A 21,890-nucleotide genomic window follows, 5' to 3' on the forward strand; every position below is an offset into this window, starting at 1 on the left:
AAAAAAAAGGTTGACCAATTCACTCACATTAATAGGGGGTATATTTATTAAGTGGCATTCATTTTTCCTTAAGACTTTCTCAATACTACCTCCCCATATTCTCTTCCCCCAGAAAATATTCTAAAGTTCCAACTCCTACAGGGTTAAGAAGAATATTTTACTTGTAAATAAACTTGTAAAGCATTGTTTCAATATTTAAAAAACAATAATGAAGGCAAATCTACAGAAATATAGCAACAGCAATAAGCTAAATTGTCAATTTCAGAGAGAAAAATCTATCAGTGCTGTTGTTTAATGAATTCTCAAGACACAGCTTTAATATGAGGAGCACTTCATTATGGGTCAATTTAGGAGTGAGAATATATTGATTTTTATGCATATACAATTCTATTCATAACCAGACAGAAGCAGCTTGAAGATTCTTTCAAACAGCCCGTCTGGACCAACAAAGCTCTGGAATGTTGTTACCACAAAGTAACTTCGAATAGAATGTCCAAGTTTAGTATTAGGCAATCTCAAAAGGAAAATGACTCCACTGGAGTGAACTTTTGTAAGCCAACAGATTCATCATAAATCTAATGATGAACTGTCCTAATTTATTACCACAAGTCCAAAAAAGGGTGTATACACATTCACTTATGGCTTATCTGTGGAAATGTCAGAAAGTAGTAGAAAAATAAAATAAAATTCCAAATAATCCAAATATAGACAAGTCCTGTTTATTCAAATTCAATCTATAGAAAATTCTAATCTTCTAAACCAACTAGACGGAAAAAACATCCTAGAGTATATCAGACTGTAGCCTTAGATATTACTTGAATTCAATTTAATAAAGTATTGCTTCGTACTCCCATGTTTACTAAAAGAATAAACAAAAATAAAAGGAGAAAAGCAAAGTTCTAAATTCTACAAACATAAAGAATCCCAGGAATTTATTATTTCAGCAAAAGGAATACCACCAAAAATACTGAAGTTTGAGAAGTTCTGCAAGAGGTGAACATGCTTAAAGTATAGATGGAGATTAATGCTCAGCATATACAACATCATTAAAGTATCAATTGTCTAGCAAGTCATAAAGCAGGCCACCAGAAGTTTTCAGAAGACTATTGAGGTTCCTTCCGCACAAGAATGCATCTGATATTACATTGCTAAAACAGGACTCACTGCAGACAAAGTAAGGACTCCTGAAGGAGTTGATATCTAGTAGCTTCCACCAGACATGCTGCCTAACATGGTATATGACATTAGTCAAAAGATTAGAGTTGCCTAATGGCTTTTCTATTTCCTTCTTCCACCTCAAAAAAAAAACCAGAATACTATCTTGAACGTGATTTTTTTTTTTTAATTTCCAGTGTTACTTTTCTTGAGGAAAAGACGACAACCAAAGGATTTATAAATCCCACAAAGAATAGTAAAGAATTCTTTATTTTTATTCTTCTCATTCCCCTAAAAAGTAGAGTAATCATGGATCCACAGACACAAGATACTCTGTGGATACTTTTCTGCCTCTGACATGCAACTCAACAAACAGGAGTCTGGCATTTCTACACCCAAACTCCTAACAAGCACCTTTCATGTTTTCAATACTCTTCATTCTAGGGCCTAGAAGATAATTTGATTTTAAAATTCATCTATAAATGAATACCACTCTTCTGTCAAAACAACCAATTTATATATATTGTCATTCTTTTAATAAGAGGGTGGAGAGTAACTTCAGTTTCCATGGTTGTTTAGGCCAGATACAAGTTCAGAAAATCCCAAAACTATTTATGATTAGACTAACAGAATGCTCTAAAAAGATCAGATAACATGAAAATAAAACTAAACTATTTTTGTATGCTTTCCCTCGAAAAATTACTCTATTAAACAGCTTGGCTGTTAAGAAATTTTTTTTGTTTAAAGGAAACTCATACAGTGGTTGTCAGTGCAGAGAAGAGAATGATAAATATCTGACAACCATGCCATAAATTATAATGTAGTAAAGGTCACAGACAACTCCAAAAATAGGGTTCTGCTGTTCCCACACAAAGGTTTTCAATTCTCATCGTATGACAGGAAGCCCCATCTTCTATGGATAAAATCTGGCCTAATTATCATCATACAAATGTTGGTATTCAGTAGAACTAGGATTCCACACATTTCAGATTATAACTGTAAAAAATTGAGCCCAATAAATTAAATGTATATCATTAACATTTTAGCATGTAAAGCAGATTTGCTTTCAGTTTAGGCATAAAATTATAAAGTTAGTTACAAATAACTAGGATTACGGCATATTTCTAAATCTGACAAGAAACAGGATACTATTTTTGGTCATCTCCTTTATACCCAATTTGTTTCCAGAAACAAACTCTTCTTTTTCAATAACAGTTAGCTGTTGTAGGATTATAAGATCATCTTTAAAGTATGTTAATTAAGATTTAAACAGTAAAGAGTTCATCTCTTTAGGGTATATCTCTGTATTTCACAAATACTAAAAACCCATTTATACAAAGTCTAGTTCAGGTTAATACTGTGTTAATCAGCTGACCATTAATTTAGGTGAATCCTCTAAGCCTCATTTTTCTCATCTGTGATAGAAAGAGACTTGAGGAAAATATTAGAGTTTACCTGTTCAACTAACAAATTGTTATTAGAACTAGTTAATCTGTCAATCACAGCATTATTTTTAAAATTTTTTAACTTATTATTAAAAATGAGGGCCAGGCATGGTGATTCACACTTGTAATCCCAGGAATTACTTGAGCTCAGGAGTTTGAGACCAGCCTGTGCAGCACAGTGAAACCCTGTCCCTACCAAAAATACAAAAATTAGCCAGGCATGGTGGCGCACACCTGTGGTCCCAGCTATTCAGGAAGCTGAGGCAGGGAGATTGCTAGAGCCTGGGAAGTTGAGGTAAAGCCACCATGCCCTGCCCACGGCATTATTTTTGATTAACAATTTTCTAATAGTTTTAGTCATAAAAATCCCCTATTTAACCTTAGTGATTTATTGAAGCATACCAATTATGCACTAAGTACTAGGATACTAAATGAACACATGGTTTCTTTACTTCAGAAACTATCAGTCTAGTTGGGGATACAAACATGTAAATTTAAATTGTGCTATAATCTGACAGATATCCTCATATAGATAACACTAAAGCCCTATTAAAAACCAGTAGAGGTGACAACCAATTCCGCCTTAATAACTAATGAAAGGTTTCACTAGGAAGTGATATTTAAACTGAACCTTATCAACTGAAGCTTGCATGGCAGACAATCAAAAGGTGGAGGACACATTCCAGGCAGAGATAGAACAGCATGTGCAAAGAACAAAATCACAAAAGGGAATGGAGTATTTATGGAAAGGTGACATGTTTCATGTGATTGAAGTACAACTTATCAGTGTCAACGTAGGGGATGACTCCTGTATATGCTTCATGATAAACTCCTGGCCAACTCCCTTCTTTCCCATGTTTTGTCTCAAAGTAATTTTTTAAATTTCTGACCTTTTAAGACCATTTAAGCCCAAAAACCTCACAAAACCACATGTTCAACTAGGAATTACCAAGTCTAATTATTATTCCTTTCTTAACTGTATTCTGCTACACATCTTCATAAAAGGTGACTACTCGGCCAGGCGCAGTGGCTCACGCCTGCAATCCCAGCACTTTGGGAGGCCGAGGTGGGTGGATCACGAGGTCAGGAGATCGAGACCATCCTGGCTAACACGGTGAAACCCCATCTCTACTAAAAACACAAAAAAATTAGTCAGGCGTGGTGGCGGGCACCTGTGGTCCCAGCTACTCAGGAGGCTAAGGCGTGAACCCGGGAGTGGAGCTTGCAGTGAGCCAAGATCGCACCACTGCACTCTAGCCTGGGCAACACAGCAAGACTCTGTCTCAAAAAAAAAAAAAAAAGTGACTATTCAGATATAAATAAAATATTCCCATAATTTTCCAATCCACTAGATCTACAATAAGCAAATATCAACAGAAGCAACTTAAAGGATGAACCTCAATAAAGAACAAAAGAAAATCTCTCTATTTATATTTTACCTGAAGAATTCAAACAAAAGTCATTAAATATATGTCAAGTTTAAGCTGCTATGTTCCTTATTTTTAACTTTTAAGTTTGGGGGTACGTGTGAAGGTTTGTTACATAGGTAAACACGTGTCATGGGGAGCTTGTTGTATGTATTACTTCATCACCCCGGTATTAAGCCCAGTACCCAACAGTTTTCTGCTCCTCTCCCTCCTCCCATTCTCCCCATTCAAGTAGACCCCAGCATCTGTTGTTTCCTTCTTTGTGTTCGTAAGTTCTTATCATCTTGCTCCCACTTCTAAGTGAGAACATGTGGTATTTGGTTTTCTTTTCCTATGTTAGTTTGCAAGGGATAATGACCTCTAGCTCCATCCATGTTCCCGCAAAAGACATGATTTCATTCTTTTTTATGGCTGCATAGTATTGCATGGTGTATATGTACCATGGTTTCTTTATCCAGTCTGTCACTGATGGGCACTTAGGCCGGTTCATGTCTTTGCTATTGTGAATAGTGCTGCAATGAACATTCATGCGTGTATTTTTTTATGGCAGAAAGATTTATACTCCTCTGGATATATACCCAGTAATGGGACTGTTGGGTCGAATGGTAGTTCTGCTTTTATAAGCTGTTATTTTCTAAGTAGAAGTGTTATAGACAACCTAAATAACAGCCTTTAGCCACCTGTTTAGACAATGAAGAATATATGCTAGAAAAATACAGGTTGTTAATAACTCTTTAAGGAAAGAAAATTTGATAGAAGTTGGGTGTTTGGAACTCCTTGCTACAGACCAATATCATGAAGGGGGACAGAGTCTCAAGCCAAAAATGCCCAGTCTACTATATAATTCAGAATATAATAGACCCAAGTTGAACTACTGAACACTACAGAATCTAAACACCATAAACCATATGGTTTCTTTGTAAAAGTAAATGCCAGGTTCTAACTAGTCATGCCTGATACTTACCTTCCCCCTTTGCCATTCTTTCAGTACTTCATTCTGTTCCCTTCAGCACTTTCCTCTCTCAGGAATGGGCTAACAGGTTGAGATGGGCTTTTATGGGATGCATAAAAAGACTTACGAGAAAATAAAATCTGACACCTGGGGTAAGGTAGTAATACGTTGATTAACAATAATATATCAACAAATGTTAACAGTCACTATGTCTGGCAGTTAATTATTGACTTTTTTACTCCGTTTTTAATTTTTCTTATTTCAAAATTGACACAGAAGTATCCTGATTGAAAACAAAATGTCCCCAAGTGTTAATAACGATTATCTCTGGACAGTTAATACAGTTAATTTTCAGTCTATATATAATTTTTCTGTAATGACATATAAATTCTTATTTTATTAATCATCAAAGTATAGACCCCACAGGCAGCACTAGCTTGTAGGATCTCTGAAAGAAGGCATGATGGAAACTACTACTATTAAGTAGAAGTCTGTAAATAGGATATGTCTGTGGTAGTGAGATAATAATAATTACTATGCGTTCCAAGCTTGATAGTCTTCAGTACTTAACATCAAATCTTATTAAAATGTTACTTAAGATAACATTCTATAAAATCATAAAAAGGAATGACAATTTGAATCTGTATTTTTGGTAAAACACTTCCCATTTAACACTATTTTATTTTAGATTAAAATTAAGATCCAGGGAACAATTTGTTGTACGTATTTCCTTTTTATGAGATTGGCTCTGGAGCTATTAATACAGTGACTGATCAAACCAATTACATCTACAGAGTAACAGATTTAAAGAAACTATATGTTAGAACTTTTACCCAAAAGAATAACCCAAAACAAGCTGTACCTTAAACCAAATACAGCAGGTCCTCAAATAACATCATTTCTTTCTATGTCATTTTGTTACAACATTTAAGTATGTGTGGAGCTTGCATGTTCTCCCCACATCTGTGGGACTCTGGTTTCCTCCCATATCCCAAAACAGTGCACATTAGGTTCACTGGCATGTTTAAGTTGTCCTGGGTTGAGTGTGAGTGTGTACATGAGTGTATCCTGTGATGGAGTGGCCTCCTATCCAAGGTGGGTTCCTCCCTCCTTGAGCTGCTGGGATTGGCTCCAGCCACCAGCACCCCAAACCAGAATAAGAGCGTTGAAAAATCAATGAATGGATAAATACAAATTATTATCAAATAAAAATTGGTAAAGTCTAGGGTGATCATACAAATGCATGACAATAAATGCTACGGCACAAAAGCACTCAGAGATCCCACCGTATTTGAATTGTTTTTGATCTGCATAGAGTCGGATGTGCTCCTGACAATCTTCATTTCTCAAACATTGATTCCATGTTTTTAATTGACCACCACAACCACTGTTACTCACTGATTCACCAAATACTGGGTAATTATCTTTGTTGGCTTTTTTTTTTTCCCCTGAGACAGAGTTTTGCTCTGTCACCCAGGCTGGAGTACAGTGTCATGATCTGGGCTCACTGCAACCCCTGCCTCCTGGGCTCCAGTGATCCTCCCAAGTAGCTAGGATTACAGGCACATGCCACCAGCCTAGCTAATTTTTATATTTTTAGTAGAGACAGGGTTTCACCATGTTGGCCAGGCTGGGTCTCAAACTCCTGACCTCAAGAGATCTGCCCGCCTTGGCCTCCCAAAGTGCTGGGATTACAGGCATGAGCCATTGCACCTGTCCTATCTGATTTTTATTAATCTTTCTTAAATGTATACATAGGTCATATTTCTCTCATCGTTTAATATTAGAAGTGTTTGGGGTCTTTATTGAGAAGTTTGGTGATGTTTTTGTGACCAGAAATATGCTATAGGAACTCTTGTTTACATCAATCAGCCTAGGGTAAAAATGGTTTTGTTATTATGTTGTTTTGCATAAAGTCATGGTTTCCAGGAACTAATGGATGACACTGAGGATTACTGCAATACTTGTAGTAAATTTGGGAGAAAAAGGCAAAGACTAAAGTTACTACTCCTAATACAAATGAGACTGTCATGGTGTGCCCCATCAAAAAAGGAGAGAAAGAGAGACAGACACATAGAAACACATGCACATACACACACACACACAAACACACACACACACACAGAGAGAGAGAGAGAGAGAGAGAGAAAGAGACTACAGAAACACGATGTTATAAATAACAATAGTGCTAAGGAAGATGAACTAATGCAAAATTGTATTTTTTGTTCTGAGAATAGGTTACATATATGATTCTAATCCATTTATTATTTTTACATTCCAGGCTACCTAAAAGAAGACAGTTATCTCATATTTGGCTGCCAGCTTTTTATCTTTCTCTCGACCACTTAAAACTTCAGACTTCCTCTCCTGCTGGTATCATGGAGAAAGTCCAACACCTCACTCGCTCAGCTATAAGAAGAGCCTCAACCATTGAAATGCCTCAACAAGCACGTCAAAATCTACAGAATCTATTTATCAATTTCTGTCTCATCTTAATATGTCTCTTGCTGATCTGTATCATCGTGATGCTTCTCTGAAGTTCTGCTACAACCTCTAGATCTGCAACTTGCCACATCAGCTGAAAATCCGTCACCCCATGCAGATGGGAAAACAATACTGTATAACAGACCACTTCCTGAGTAGAAGAGTTTCTTTGTGAAAAGGTCAAGATTAAGACTAAAACTTATTGTTAGCATATGCATTCATCTGCTGGATCTTGTAAACATGAAAAGGGCTTTATTTTCAAAAATTAACTTTAAAATAAGTGTATAAAATGCAACTGTTGATTTCCTCAACATGGCTCACAAATTTCTATCCCAAATCTTTTCTGAAGATGAAGAGTTTAGTTTTGAAACTGCACTGCCAACAAGTTCACTTCATATATAAAGCATTATTTTTACTCTTTTGAGGTGAATATAATTTATATTACACTGTAAAAGCTTCTTTAATACTAAGTATTTTTCAGGTCTTCACCAAGTATCAAAGTAATAACACAAATGAAGTGTCATTATTCAAAATAGTCCACTGACTCCTCACATCTGTTATCTTATTATAAAGAACTATTTGTAGTAACTATCAGAATCTACATTCTAAAACAGAAATTGTATTTTTTCTATGCCACATTAACATCTTTTAAAGTCGATGAGAATCAAGTACGGAAAAGTAAGGCCATACTCTTACATAATAAAATTCCTCTTAAGTAATTTTTTCAAAGAATCACAGAATTCTAGTACATGTAGGTAAATCATAAATCTGTTCTAAGACATATGATCAACAGATGAGAATTGGTGGTTAATATGCGACAGTGAGATTAGTCATATCACTAATATACTAACAGAATAGAATCTACTCTTCATTTAAGGCACTGTAGTGAATTATCTGAGCTAGAGTTACCTAGCTTACCATACTATATCTTTGGAATCATGAAACCTTAAGACTTCAGAATGATTTTACAGGTTGTCTTCCATTCCAACCTAACATCCAATGCAGGCAAGGAAAACAAGATTTCCAGTGACAGAAAAATATATTATCTCAAGTATTTTTAAAAAATATATGAATTCTCTCTCCAGATATTAACTAATTCTTAGATTATATTTTGAAATGAACTTGTTGGCCCATCTATTACATCTACAGCTGACCCTTGAACATGGGGGTTAGGGGAGCTGACAATGCGTGTGTCCGCAAAATCTTAACTACCTAATAGCCTACCATAAACCTTAATGATAACATAAACAGTAAATTAACACATATTTTGCATGTTATATGTATTATACACTATATTCCTACAATAAAATAAGCTAGAGAAAAGAAAATGTTATTTAGAAAATCCTAAGAAAGAGAAAATATATTTACTATTCATTAAATGGAAGTGGGTCAACATAAAAGTCTTCATTCTCATTGTCTTCACATTGAGTAGGCAGAGGAGGAAGAGGAGGAGAAAGACGGGGAGGAAGAGAAGGGGTTGGTCTTGCAGTCTTGTCTTAGGGGTGTGGGGAGTGGGGGAAAAGAATATTCATGTATAAGTGGACCCTCGCAATTCAAGCCCTTGTTGCTCAAGGGTCAACTGTAATAGGATATAGCTGTTTTTCTTCATCTATCAACCAAATGGTAAGCATCTATTTTGTAGTCCACTCTACTGAGCTAAATTATAGATCCAGCTATGCTATTTATAATTATTTTCTTGATGAATAAATTTTCAATTTCTCCTCTGATCATTTCAGAACATCTTCCAATAACTCATAAAACAACTGAAGTAAAATTTAGTGCTGGAAAATATATTCACCAAACTTTGGTAATTTAAGTTGACTAAAGTTTAAAATTAAGTCTAAAATAGTTTACACCTATACTGCATAATCCAACAATTTTAATTTCAGTTGAAGGCATGTTACTAATATAACTATTATTAAAAGAGTAGAGGATGTGTAATTAACCATATCTTCTAAAACATGGTTACTAAAAGAATATGTAACATCAATATTGACCTTGGTTTCTTACACAAGTGTTGCTAACTCAATAGTGAAAGAGACATTATTAAATTTTCTGAACCCATGAGAGATACTAGAGACGGGGAGTGGAAAGTGTTTGGTTCAGGGATATCTGAAGAACAGAAGGGCAGAGATTTCTTAAGTGATGCCTCATCTACAAGCTGGAAATCCCTAAAAACAAGTAGAAAGCTTATAAACAACAGGTGATACACTCACCTCACTGGTTTTAGTAAATTACCAATACAAAAAGTATCCCTAGTCTTAAAAACAAGTGGAAAATTTGAACTGATTAGTCATATTCCTTTGATTACACTGTTTGTTACAATGTTTTTCTCAGTAAACAGAAATAACTAATTTTTTTGTTCTCCATTCTTTGATAGAAATTAAAATCTTAGTCTGTGAGGATTACAGAATACTATACTATAACTCAAATTATAAAGTAGAATAAACTCTCTTTAAATAATTATTCTTCATCATAAAGTGTAAAGAATAAGATATAAGAAAACCATTTTTAAAATTTAATATACTAAATGCTCAAATATGTTCTACTATAGAATAAGTTCTTAATTTACAGGGTACTAAAAATTTTTTAATGCTTAATGTTGCCTTTTATATTTTAATTGGATAAGAATATGTATGTTTAATGCAAATCAGAACCACCATATTAAAATGAATGTTCCTGAAAACTCAGTGGAGCTGCTCTATAATACACTTACAATTGATACTAATGATAAAACATTCTAATTATAGTTTTGATTTTACAGGGGTTTTTTTGGTGACTTTCCCGAAATAAAACAAAATCAAGATGCACAAATACAGACACACAAGAGGGCAGATGTATATAAGATAACGAATTGCTACTACATAGAGATTATTTATCTTTTGATTATTTTTGAGTCTTCTGGCAAAGTAGGACTATAATAAATTTTCAGAAAAGATCTGCTCTTCTGCTAAGTAACAGCACACTTCAAAATGTCCAGAAATTTTATGCTAATATTACATAGAAAACTTGACAGATGAAAAAAGTCAAACACATTACTAATTTTATTCATTAAAACATGTATAAAAAAGTCCTTTTTAACTACCTAATGAATGTGTCATATCCTAATATAGGGAGTGTCATAGTGTCCACATCTTTGAATATATAAATTATCTCAGTTAAAAAATTAAAGACAGAACAGGGTACAAAAATAAGAATAAAAATAAGAAAACTTTCTTTTCACAGGACGTAACAGAATACATTAAACACTCTCAAGTTATAGATAAAACTTTTTCATTATTATTTCATGTTAGACAAAAAACAAGTCATTTTACTTTAACTCATTTTGTCAATTTTTTTTTTTTAATCAAGAGACAGGGTGTGACTCTGTCATGCAAGCTGGAATGCAGTCACATGATCATTGCACACTGCAGCCTTGAACTCTTAGGGTGCAAAGGATTCTCCAACCTTGATTCCCAAGTAGCTGGCACTACAGGGGCACATCACCATATATGGCTAATTCTTTTTATTTTTTGTAGAGATGGGGTCTCATTGCCCAGGCTGGTCCCAAACTCCTATCCTCAAGCTATCCGCCCTCCATCAGCCTCCCAAAGTGCTGGGATTACAGGGGTGAGCTACCATGCTTGGTCCAAATTTTCTGTTTATACAAGGGAAAATCTCCAGTAAAATACGTATAGGTGCCAATACTATAACTGTTCAAACACCCTCATGACTAAATAGGCACAAAATTTCATCTTTTTAATGACTGCCACCTGAAGTTCAGAAACATCCTAGGGAAAAAAGAATAAACAACTTCATCAATAAAGAGGCTACTATCATTTCACTACTGTCTGGGAGACCCATCATGGGCTTACAGGAATCCAAATGGATACTGCCATTACATGTAGCAGTGTTTATCCTCCATCCCTTCCACCCTACCTTCCCCAAGAAAAGGAACTCAAGTGGGCCATGGAAAGGGAAGGATTCTTCCCAAAAAGAAGACCAGACTGTTTTCCTCCTCTGTCATAGTCCTTATAAACTCAGGCAGCTTAGGGGTTGCAGGGGGTGGGTAGCGTAAGTGTGATGTACTACAGAGGAAAGAGTCAAAGACTAGCAGTGGGCATTACACATGGAGCCTTCTATCATAAACCATCTGAGGGCATAACGGCTTCTTTTCATTCACAAAGGAAAATGTTTCAGAGTACTACACTCCTGCACTCTTGATGAGTGGAAACCATGGAAATCAAGGAACAACACACACAAAAGAATCTGTGGCTGGCTCAATAATTATTCTGGACTAAGTCCTAGGAAGAGCAAACCTTCAATGTTACAAATTAACCTGGGGAGTGGGGAGCTGTGAGGATGAAATGAGATAAAATACTGTGAAAGCTACAGAATTCTATAACATATAAATCTATGGTTTTATCAGATCACGACTTTCAGCCAAACTCCTTTTCTTAGTTGTAAAAATATTGTTTCTTCATGGTGAGTGTTTAGGAGTTGCGCTTGCAAATCACAATTTATCAGATGGCCTGGTCCTTATTAAGGTTCTTCTCTTTATGTAAAAATTAGACTAAAAAAAAATCAGTGTTTCTATGATTTTTATCTTTTTTCCTTTTTAGAGATGGGGTCTGGCCATGTTGCCCAGGCTAGTCTCAAACTCCTGGACTCAGGCAATTCTCCTGCCTTGGCCTCTCAAATTGCTGGGATTACAGGCGTGAGCTACAGTGCCTGGCCAGAAGTCAATGTTTCAAAGAGGCTCTTAAGAAACAACTATGATGAAAGCTTTTAAAATAAAGAGAATACTACTTGGAGGCTCCAAGCAGGTATTAAACAACTTTTTTCTGTAGTTTTCTAAGAAGGAAATTAGAAGGGAAGCAGTCATTTAATGATTACAACTTAGTTTGTCTAGTTTTCTTTACCTGAATTCATCTTTCTACTCCAAAACTTAAAAGCACTATAAAGAGATCATCCCAAATAAAGTTAATCAAGAAGTAGGGCTTTCCAGGGTATATACAAATTTTGCTCTTTAGTTGCCTTCTCTCTCTACTATGCACTAGAAAGAAGATTTAAAAACAAATGTTTGTCAACAGTGTGTCCCCAACCTCCCTACCCTCCTATGCATTGCTTTGAGGCTAAGAAAAACACCTTGTTTAAACCAGAGGTTTGTCCAAGCAGAATAAAAAGCATGAATCAGTATTTACTCCTTGAAATTTGCCCAATTATCTCTATCACACCTACTCTAGCTTGGAATAGTATACTCAGCCCCACTGGACAGCTCCAATTATGTGTAAAGACACCAGCTGGAGAAACAACTGCCTGATCTCTGTTTTCCTATAATGACAAACATTTGAAAACTGAAACGTGATAGTATTTGAAAAATTAGGTTTCCTATTTTTAATCACTGGAATGGATAAATCACAAATTTCTAATTCAATTATAATGATTCTTCTGTTTTGATTGTGTTGTTTAAATACATAATCAAAATTATAAGAACTGTATCTAAAATAAGAATAAAGAAGGCACATGCGACATGTTAAGGGTTCTCCTACGAATGTAGCATGTTAGGGTTCTATGTTTTCAGATCATACTCATATTTGTGAGGTTCCTGGGCAAGTGATTTCTTTATCCTTTCATATCCTATGTTCATTTATTCTATTTGTTTTTATTAGTAGTAGTAATGAATAGGAATTTTACATTTTTACTCTAGGGAAAATTTGCAATTTTTTATAGAATTAATTTGTTTCAGAAAATTCTGATGATAAAAAATAAATGACAGGACTTATATCAGAAAATTAGTTTCCTTGTTAAAACAAGCTACAGAAAATTGTCTTGGAATAGAAACATTCCCAGATTAAGAAATTTACACATTTACATGCTATTCCCTAGATCAGTTGGGGGCTGTATAGTATTTTTCTTCATATATGATATCATCGTAAAGTGCTTTCTATAAACTGATTGATGAATGTCTTGACACATAATTTTAAAAAAAAAAAAAAAGTACATCTGATTTATAAACCTAAATACATCATGAATCACCAAAAATTACAAATGACTGTAGTTCCACCTTCTCATTATACAGATGAAGAAACTGAGGCCCGGAGAAATTAAGTGAAAAAATCGTCCAGGTTCTAATCTAACAGAACCAGACACAAAATCAAAGACCTTGTATGGCCAAGTAGATGCTCTTTCTATTATACCTATGCTAGCTTTTTTGTTTCTGTTTCCAAGTTTCTTTAGATTGAGTATGTTTTGCTTTATTTTTATGCCCATTTAACAAATGAAAAGGAAAGAACAAGCTAGGTACAAGGTTTTCAGATTTTCATGTTAATTAGTCTCAAATGCTTTGTAAGTTTTGTTTATCAACAACACTTTTCGGGTTTGCAACATTTCTGCCTATTAACTTGCAGGGAAAAGGAAAAGCAAAACAATCTGTGGACACTTGTTATACGCTTACTGCAAGTGTGCTACTGTACTCATAACATCCACTGGAGGGAAGCAAACACTAGATTTTGAGCCTTACCTGCATTGGTGTTTCACTTCCTTGTCGAAAGTCTTCAATTTGCTGCTGTTGCCAAGGAGCTAAACTGTAAGAATCCTCTGTATTTCTGCCTTCCAAAGGATTTGTCCGCAGCTGCTCTGTAAGCCACATCTGAGTCCTTACTGAAGGCTGAATGGGAACTCCACCTACTGCCTGTTGACCAAGCATTAAATATTTTGGAGGTTCAAAAGCCTCTGAGCTTGTCATAATGGGCTTGCTTTCAGGTAAGGCACTATATGTCATGTCTACAGTCTGTCTCCTAAGAGTAGAGGAAGAGGCTCTGAAGTCCTCCTTGCTACAGCTCTCAAATTTATACTTGCAGTCCAGAGTTGATGACCGTTTTTTATTTATTTCCTTGTCCTCTAACTTAAGCATCTCCATACTATCATGTAAACAAGTAGGCCCAATTGTCCTCGGTTGTGATGTTAAAGCCTTAGCCCTCCCTATCTTCTCCAAACCATTCCTTGACTCTTCTCTGCATACAGTGCCACCCTGACCACAGTTATCCGGGGCAGTGAGTTTGGATAAAGACGACCATTTCCGAAGTGGCCGGAAGTCCTTCATGTCTAGTGAAGAGTCCTGCTCCCCCCTACTGTGGTTTCCCAATATTTGCATGAGGCTTGTACTCCATTTTGAGCCATCTGGTGTCAATGATTCCCTAAGTTTGGAAATTGAAGCACTGGAATTAGACGGCATCACATGGGCAGTAGGAAGAGTAATCAATGATTGACTAGGCTTAAAAGATAATGTGCCACTTGAAGTTGAACGATCTGGAAAGAAAAAAGATGGTCAAATTAGTTACAATTAACAGACAAAAGAGAATGAGGTAAAATGCAAAATGCCAAAAGAAAAATCTGAATATGGTTTCATAGCACAAGCTTTTTTTTTTTTTTTTTTTTTTTTTTGAGATGGAGTTTTTGCTGGTCGCCTAGGCTGGAGTGCAGTGGCAAGATCTCGGCTCACTGCAACCTCTGCCTCCTGGGTTCAAGTGACTCTCCTGCCTCAGCCTCCCGAGTAGCAGGGATTCCAGGTGCCCGCCAGCACGCCCGGCTAACTTTTTGTATTTTTAGTAGAGACGGGGCTTTGCCATGTTGGGCAGGCTGGTCTCGAACTCCTGACTTAAGGTGATCTGCCTGCCTCAGCCTCCCAGGCATGAGCCACTGCGCCCAGCCCAGCACAAGCTTTTCAAAAAGACTTCCTCAACATGAATAAATTATTATTATCCTTTTATCTGAAACAAGTCAACATACTTTCAGATTGGATTTTCTAAATATGGATACGTAATAGAGCATATGGCCTTTTACCATCTACTGTACTTACAGGTGAAAAGTGATTTAAAATAGGTTTATATTTACCCTAATTAAAGTATTGTACCTTTAAAAGGAAAAATCCAACTCCTTACTGAGCGGTCTTATTCATAATCCAGCAATGAAGTCTCAGACACAACTTTGTCAGAAAAAAATGGTATTTTTCAGTGTCTTTCCTGAACTGTGAAAATCTATGCCAGATCTGAACATTTTATAACCTCCCCAAACTCTAATTCAAATGAGAAATATGAGTAAAGGTGCTCCTGCAATAATGAAAAATAGTCCCAAAGGGTTCACTTCCAGTCTCATTTAATGGCATATATATGTGTGTGTACATATATGTATGAATGTATGTGTGTGTGTGTGTGTATATATATATATATATATATTCATATTCACCCCGAGCTAGAACCTTGGAGTCTACTTTTATTCCTTTCTCTCTATATTTATTAAATCCCCAAGTTATACATTTTTACCTCCAAAATAGTTGAGTTTCTATTACCTTAGGTCAGGCCCTCACATCATACTCTTCTATACAAATGAATAGTTTTAGTAGACTAAATGAAAGGCTGAAAGATAAATAAGGGCTTAAATACTCAATAAATTTGCCATCAAGTGCCATGTTATCATCATATATATCAAATTAAAACCAAAGACTATAATTTTCAATCAATGGGATATCTAGAAAGGGGGTATCAATTTAAATTGGTGTGTGGGGAGGAAGTGAGCGATGGAGACCTTTGCAATTCATTCTGTATCTCCCCACACTGTTTGACTCTTATACCAGAAGATACGTATTACTTGTACTCTCTTATGGAAAAAGTTATGTTGATAAAGTTGTAAGAAAATTCAGATTAAAACAAGCCAGGTAGACTAATTCAAAAAATAAAATTCCAGTGGGTCTTTGCACAGAACTTGTTAACTTGGACGTGAAAAGGGAAAAACATTACAAATGAAGGAATATGAGCAAAAGTATTGTAGTGGATAGTTATCATATTCAAGACTGCTTATCAGCTTCTGAAGAAACTTCCTGCATTTAGGAAAATTCTCACATTACTGACTCCAACCCTCCCAAAATATATTTCAGACCTCAAAATCCCAGTACACCCTGCAACTATGATGCAGACATTCAGAGGCAGCAGCATAAGATTGCAGTTTTGGAAGTAAGTCACATGATAAAATGGACTCGGTGTGGAGCTACCATTTTTAGGTGATACAGGCAAAGGCAGAGGCATACCCTTCAACAACAGCAGTGACAGACGTGGCCCCGTAGTGGCTGCAGAATCAAAATTCCTATCCCAGAACTGGCAGCAGCTAGACAGCTTAGTGGCGGAAGACTGACAGTTCTCATATATGATTTGAGGCATATTACTTGGAAGTTTATCCTTAAGCCTGGCTCTCCAGCCTTCCTAAAAATTCTGTGAAGCACCAAATATCCTTAAGTAAATTTCCTATGTGCTCAACCAGCCAGTAAACAACTTCTGCTGATTGAAAACACTGAATTATCCAATCGCGAAGCCAAAAGAATGTGGCTGTATAAGAAGAAAAATAAATCCGTGTATCTACAGTATGGAGTTAAAGTGCCAAGAAAAGTTGTCAAGGTAACTCTTGATAGGTAAAGATGAAGCAGAATTATACACATCTTCAAACGCTCTGCTAAGTAAAGAGCCTGGCCTTCATTCAGCATGAAACGTGATATCGAGCTTCCAAACAAAGTAGTGAATGATAGGATCAAAATTGTACTTAAGATGATTGATTACTCTGACAGCAGAGTTGCCAATGGATTAAAGCAAAACAACTGGCAAACACAGTGATTAACAGACTATTCTGGTAATCAGGAGAACAAGAAAATAAAGGGGAATATGCTACTGAGGGTTGGTTCTAAATAGAAACAGGACAGACGTCCCCAGAAGTTTATGGAATATTTGTATTCACATATTATAGCATTATATATATTTTACATATACGTGTATTAATATTACTAAAGGAGTACCTATACTAAAATCATCATAGCCTCTAAATTATATCTTTAAATTAAAAAAATAAAAAATTAGTCTTGTATCAAGTTGCAGATAAAAATATAGACCAAAAGTTAAGTATAACAGTTTTAATTTCAAAACTATTATATAGAGTAAAATATAGGGCTGGGGGCAGTGGCTCACACCTGTAATTCCAGCAATTTGGGAGGCCAAGGCAGGCAGATTACTTGAGGTCAGGAGTTCAAGACCACCTTCACCAACAATAATGAAACCCCATCTCTACTAAAAATACAAAACTTAGCCAGGTGTGGTGGCAGGCACCTGTAATCCCAGCTACACAAGAGGCTGTGGCAGGAGAATGGCTTGAACCTGGGAGGCGGAGGTTACAGTAAGCAGAGATCGTGCCACTGCACTCCAGCCTGGGTGACAAAGCTAGTCTCTGTCTAAAAAAAAAAGGAGTAAAATATAGAGCCTTTTCATGGCACATGTATACATATGTAACAAACCTGCACGTTGTGCATATGTACCCTAGAACTTATATAAAAACACACATATTTTAAGTATAATAAAAATATATATTCAAAAAAATAAATAAATAAAAATAAAAATATAAAAAATATACAGCCTTTTTAGATTCAAATTCTGGCTCTATCACTCAGCAGATTTATGCATGCTCAAACGTGTTATTTAATAGTTAGTAACCTCCTCCACAGAATGGAGATGACAACAGTGAGAATTAAACCAAAACACATAAAATACACAGAAGAATTCCTGGCAGAAAGCAAAATGTTAGTTATTATTATGTCATTAAAAAGCTACAAGTAAATATTAATTTCAATGTAACAGACAAAGGCTAAATACCCATACATATAAAGAGCTTCAACAAATCAACAAAAAAAAACCTAGCAACTCAATTTTAAAATAGGCCAAAAAAAATCAATAAGCAAATAATCAAACAAGAAACACAACTAGAGAATATACATTTTTAAAAAATCCTCAAACTCACTAATAGTAAAGGTACATTCTCTATCATATTCAGAAAACTATTAAAGGCTGCAAATATACTACAGTGATGGGAACATAAACTGTTATAGTCTTTGAAAGAAGAGAGGCAATTTGTACATATTACTACTGTTTAAAATACGAATACATATATGTGAACATACATATCTAGATATGTAGGTATGTGCATATCTGTATATAAATACATATACATTCACTAGCAGAGAAAAGATCTGAAAGAATACACACAAAACTTAATAAACTAAGGTAACCTCTACATAGTGGAAAGGGGGCAAAAGGAGAAAAATACCTCCACATTTTACTTTATACAATGTCTTATTTTTAATTGCTTTCCAAGGAATATAACTTGACCATATGGTCAAAATACCTTCTGCAAAGGTATTTTGTTGTTCTGTGACCTCAAAGAGTTTAAAATACTTCTAAAGTATGAATAATAAATAGGTAATTGTCTCACTTTCCATGTCACAGTGGAATCCTCGAAGACTCAGTTTGGCTGCTTCTTGTATCCAGTAATGTGCTACTTTCCAATCTACCTTTACTAACTCAGTACTTTCCAAATGCAAAGAAAAATCAGCAATGAGTGAAAAATCAATTTCACATCAGACTAGTGTTTATTCCCTAAATCTGAAAGCAGTTGATATATGCTGTCCATAGACTATTATACTGAATATAGAATTTATTCCTAAAATTCCCTTATTACAAATTCTCAAATCTTAGCATAAAAAAAGTTGCCTGAGAGCTGGTGCCCTACTCCAAGAGATTATGATCCAGTAAGAGTAGAGAAGAGCCTAGGAAATACCACTTCTAAATAAGTGATTTTGCTGCTTCATTTACTATAACATCATTCCATATGGGTCTGATTCCAGTTCCGAAGCCTTTAAGCTTAAATATCCCAAGTTCAACCACAACCAGTATCTAAGTTCTAGTGTAAAATCTGATTAACTGTGACATTCAGAGTTCATTACGGTCAAAACTAAGGATCAAAGCTTAGTCTACTGATATACATATGCGCACACACACACATGCACACACAACACATAAATGAAAAAAGAATATTTGAAAGAATTAAATATTTAGTATTTATAAGAGAATTAAATATAAGAATTAAAATTTTTAAATTAAATATTTAAGAATATATGAACAAAGAATTAAATATTTTCCCCCAGTATGAATATCTAGGTGGGAAAAGGGTCATTATTATACCTTAGACAGAAATGAGTAGAAAATGTTAACTTTAACAATTTCAACACTTAAAAATGTTATTTTGCCTTGAGGAAACACAGTTAATTAGAGGTAGATATAATGCAATTCCTAATGTGCTTGATTAGGCTACCTAATCGTAGCCACAAATCCCAAATGCAAGTTATTACTATCTATCCCACATCTAAGTCACAACAGTGATATCTGAAACCGACAAAGGGTAGTCCTTTTAAAAACAAGAATGTGGTTTATAGCATTGACAGTAGACATAGATGAGCTAATGGTTCCAGACAGATTTAAGTTTTAAAGGCCAGAATATAAGAAAGGGACACTGCTATAACCTGATAATGCAAGTGAGTTATATTTAAGACAACATATTTCTCAATTCCAAACAAAATCCCAATCTTCTGTTTCGCTATCATGTTATTCTCATCTGGTATTAAATGAAAACATTGATTCTATCTTCTCTTATATACAGGGACGGTCTCTCTCTCTCTCTCCCTCTCTCTCTGCTCTATCCTTCTGATAGTAATAAGGAATTAAATGCAAAAAAAGACCACTCACTCCCACCCTCCAGATCTATATTATAACAATAAATCATGAGTCTTCACAGTTTAAAAAATAATCAGTAAACTACATAACCCTGTATCAAAACACTGATTTAAAATAACATTTTCATATACTTATCAGTCAACATAAAATATTATAATATTTTATTTTTAAAATAAAATTGTCAACCCTAACCACAAAGGCAATAATTTTGTTTTGTTTTGTTTTGTTTGAGACAGTTTTGCTCTTGTTGCCGAGGCTGGAGTGCAAGGGAACGATCTCAGCTCACCACAACCTCTGCCTCTCAGGTTCAAGCGATTCTCCTGCCTCAGCCTCGTGAGTAGCTGGGATTACAGGCATGTACCACCACGCCTGGCTAACTTTATATTTTTAGTAGAGACGGGGTTTCTCCATGTTGGTCAGGCTGGTCTCGAACTCCCAACCTCATGTGATCTGCCTGTCTTGGCCTCCCAAAGTGCTGGGATTACAGGCGGGAGCCACCACTCCTGGCCCAGGCAATAATTTTTATACAACACAATGAGTTTTTTTTCCCTTCCTGCTAATGCCATGATCACATCACGTTACATAGGAAAAAAAAAAAAAATTTATGCCACATGTAACCCATTCTTTAAAAAAAAGTGTATTCCTAGCACTTTGGGAAGCCAAAGTTGCCAGGTCACGAGGTCAAGAGATCAAGACCATTCTGGCCAACATCATGAAACCCTGTCTCTACTTAAAACAAATAAACAAAAAAATTAGCAGGGTGTCGTGGCAGGTGCCTGTAGTCCCAGTTACTTGGGAGGCTGAGGCAGGAGATTCACTTGAACCCAGGAGGCGGAGGTTGCAGTGAGCCAAGATTGTGCCATTGCACTCCAGTCTGGAGACAGAGCGAGACTCCGTCTCAAATAAATAAATAAATAAATATTTAAATGTATTCTCTATATTTTTAGGTAAATATATTTTAATATTCTAAACCACACACTGCTACGAGTGGGGCTATAAAAGTAATTCATCTAAAGAGATATTATGCTAGGTAGAAAAGACAATACAAATATATTAATCTCAATAAAAATATGAGGCCGGGCACGGTGGCTCACGCCTGTAATCCCAGCACTTTGGGAGGCCAAGGCGGGCGGATCACCTGAGGTCAGGAGTTAGAGACCAGCCTCGCTAACATGGTAAAACCCATTTCTACTACAAATACAAAAAATTAGCTGGGTGCAGTGGTGCATGCCTGTAATCCCAGCTACTTGGGAGGCTGAGGCAGGAGAATCACTTGAACCCAGGAGGCAGAGGTTGCAGTTAGCTAAGACTGTGCCATTGCACTCCAGCTTGGGTAACAAGAGTGATACTCCGTCTCCAAAAAAAAAAATAATAATAATAATATGAATCAGGCTTTCCCCTAAGGGCTTACAATTTCACAGCTGCAGAGCAGGACTAAAGCTTATGAAGAAACTGCAAAACATCAGACAATGAGAAGTGGTGAGCCACGGAGAAAGGGCAAACTATTAATAAAACAACTATCAATGATAGCCAACTTCTCAACAGCAATAATGGAATCCAGAACACAATGGACTAATATCTTCAAAGGGTTGAGTAAATAACTGACATCCAAAAATTGTTTTTGCAGGGAAACTAAACTGTCTTTCCAGATAAAAAAATATATTTTCAGCTAAGCAAAAACAGAATTTGCAGAATCACTGAAAGAACTGCTAAAGTTCCTTGAGTTTATTTCAGAATAATGAACAATGAATTCTAGGTTGAAAAAGGAAGAGCAAAGAGACAAATGGTAAACTTGTGATTAAATCTAAAAAACAGTAACAATGCATACAACAATAAAAACAATATC

The 21,890-nt window shown here is 35.6% G+C and overlaps 2 protein-coding genes across 17 annotated transcripts in view; one reads left to right on the forward strand and one right to left on the reverse strand.

Moving 5' to 3' along the window:
• The window catches only part of PLN (phospholamban), a 99,209-nt gene extending 91,435 nt beyond the window's left edge, over nucleotides 1-7,774 (forward strand). For all 11 annotated transcript variants that reach the window (XM_058435525.1, XM_058435522.1, XM_058435530.1 and 8 more), the window contains one exon: nucleotides 7,261-7,774. In XM_058435525.1, coding sequence (XP_058291508.1) covers nucleotides 7,261-7,516 — 256 coding nt within the window. In that variant the 3' untranslated portion in view covers nucleotides 7,517-7,774. The remainder of the gene's footprint in view (nucleotides 1-7,260) is intronic.
• Nucleotides 1-21,890, reverse strand: part of CEP85L (centrosomal protein 85 like) — a 217,013-nt gene that overhangs the window by 98,053 nt on the left and 97,070 nt on the right. For all 6 annotated transcript variants that reach the window (XM_032157756.2, XM_058435518.1, XM_032157774.3 and 3 more), the window contains one exon: nucleotides 13,966-14,753. In XM_032157756.2, the coding sequence (XP_032013647.1) occupies nucleotides 13,966-14,753 (788 nt within the window). The remainder of the gene's footprint in view (nucleotides 1-13,965; nucleotides 14,754-21,890) is intronic.

Source organism: Hylobates moloch, unplaced genomic scaffold, assembly GCF_009828535.3.
Source record: "Hylobates moloch isolate HMO894 unplaced genomic scaffold, HMol_V3 SCAFFOLD_2, whole genome shotgun sequence".
Lineage (NCBI taxonomy): Eukaryota > Metazoa > Chordata > Mammalia > Primates > Hylobatidae > Hylobates > Hylobates moloch.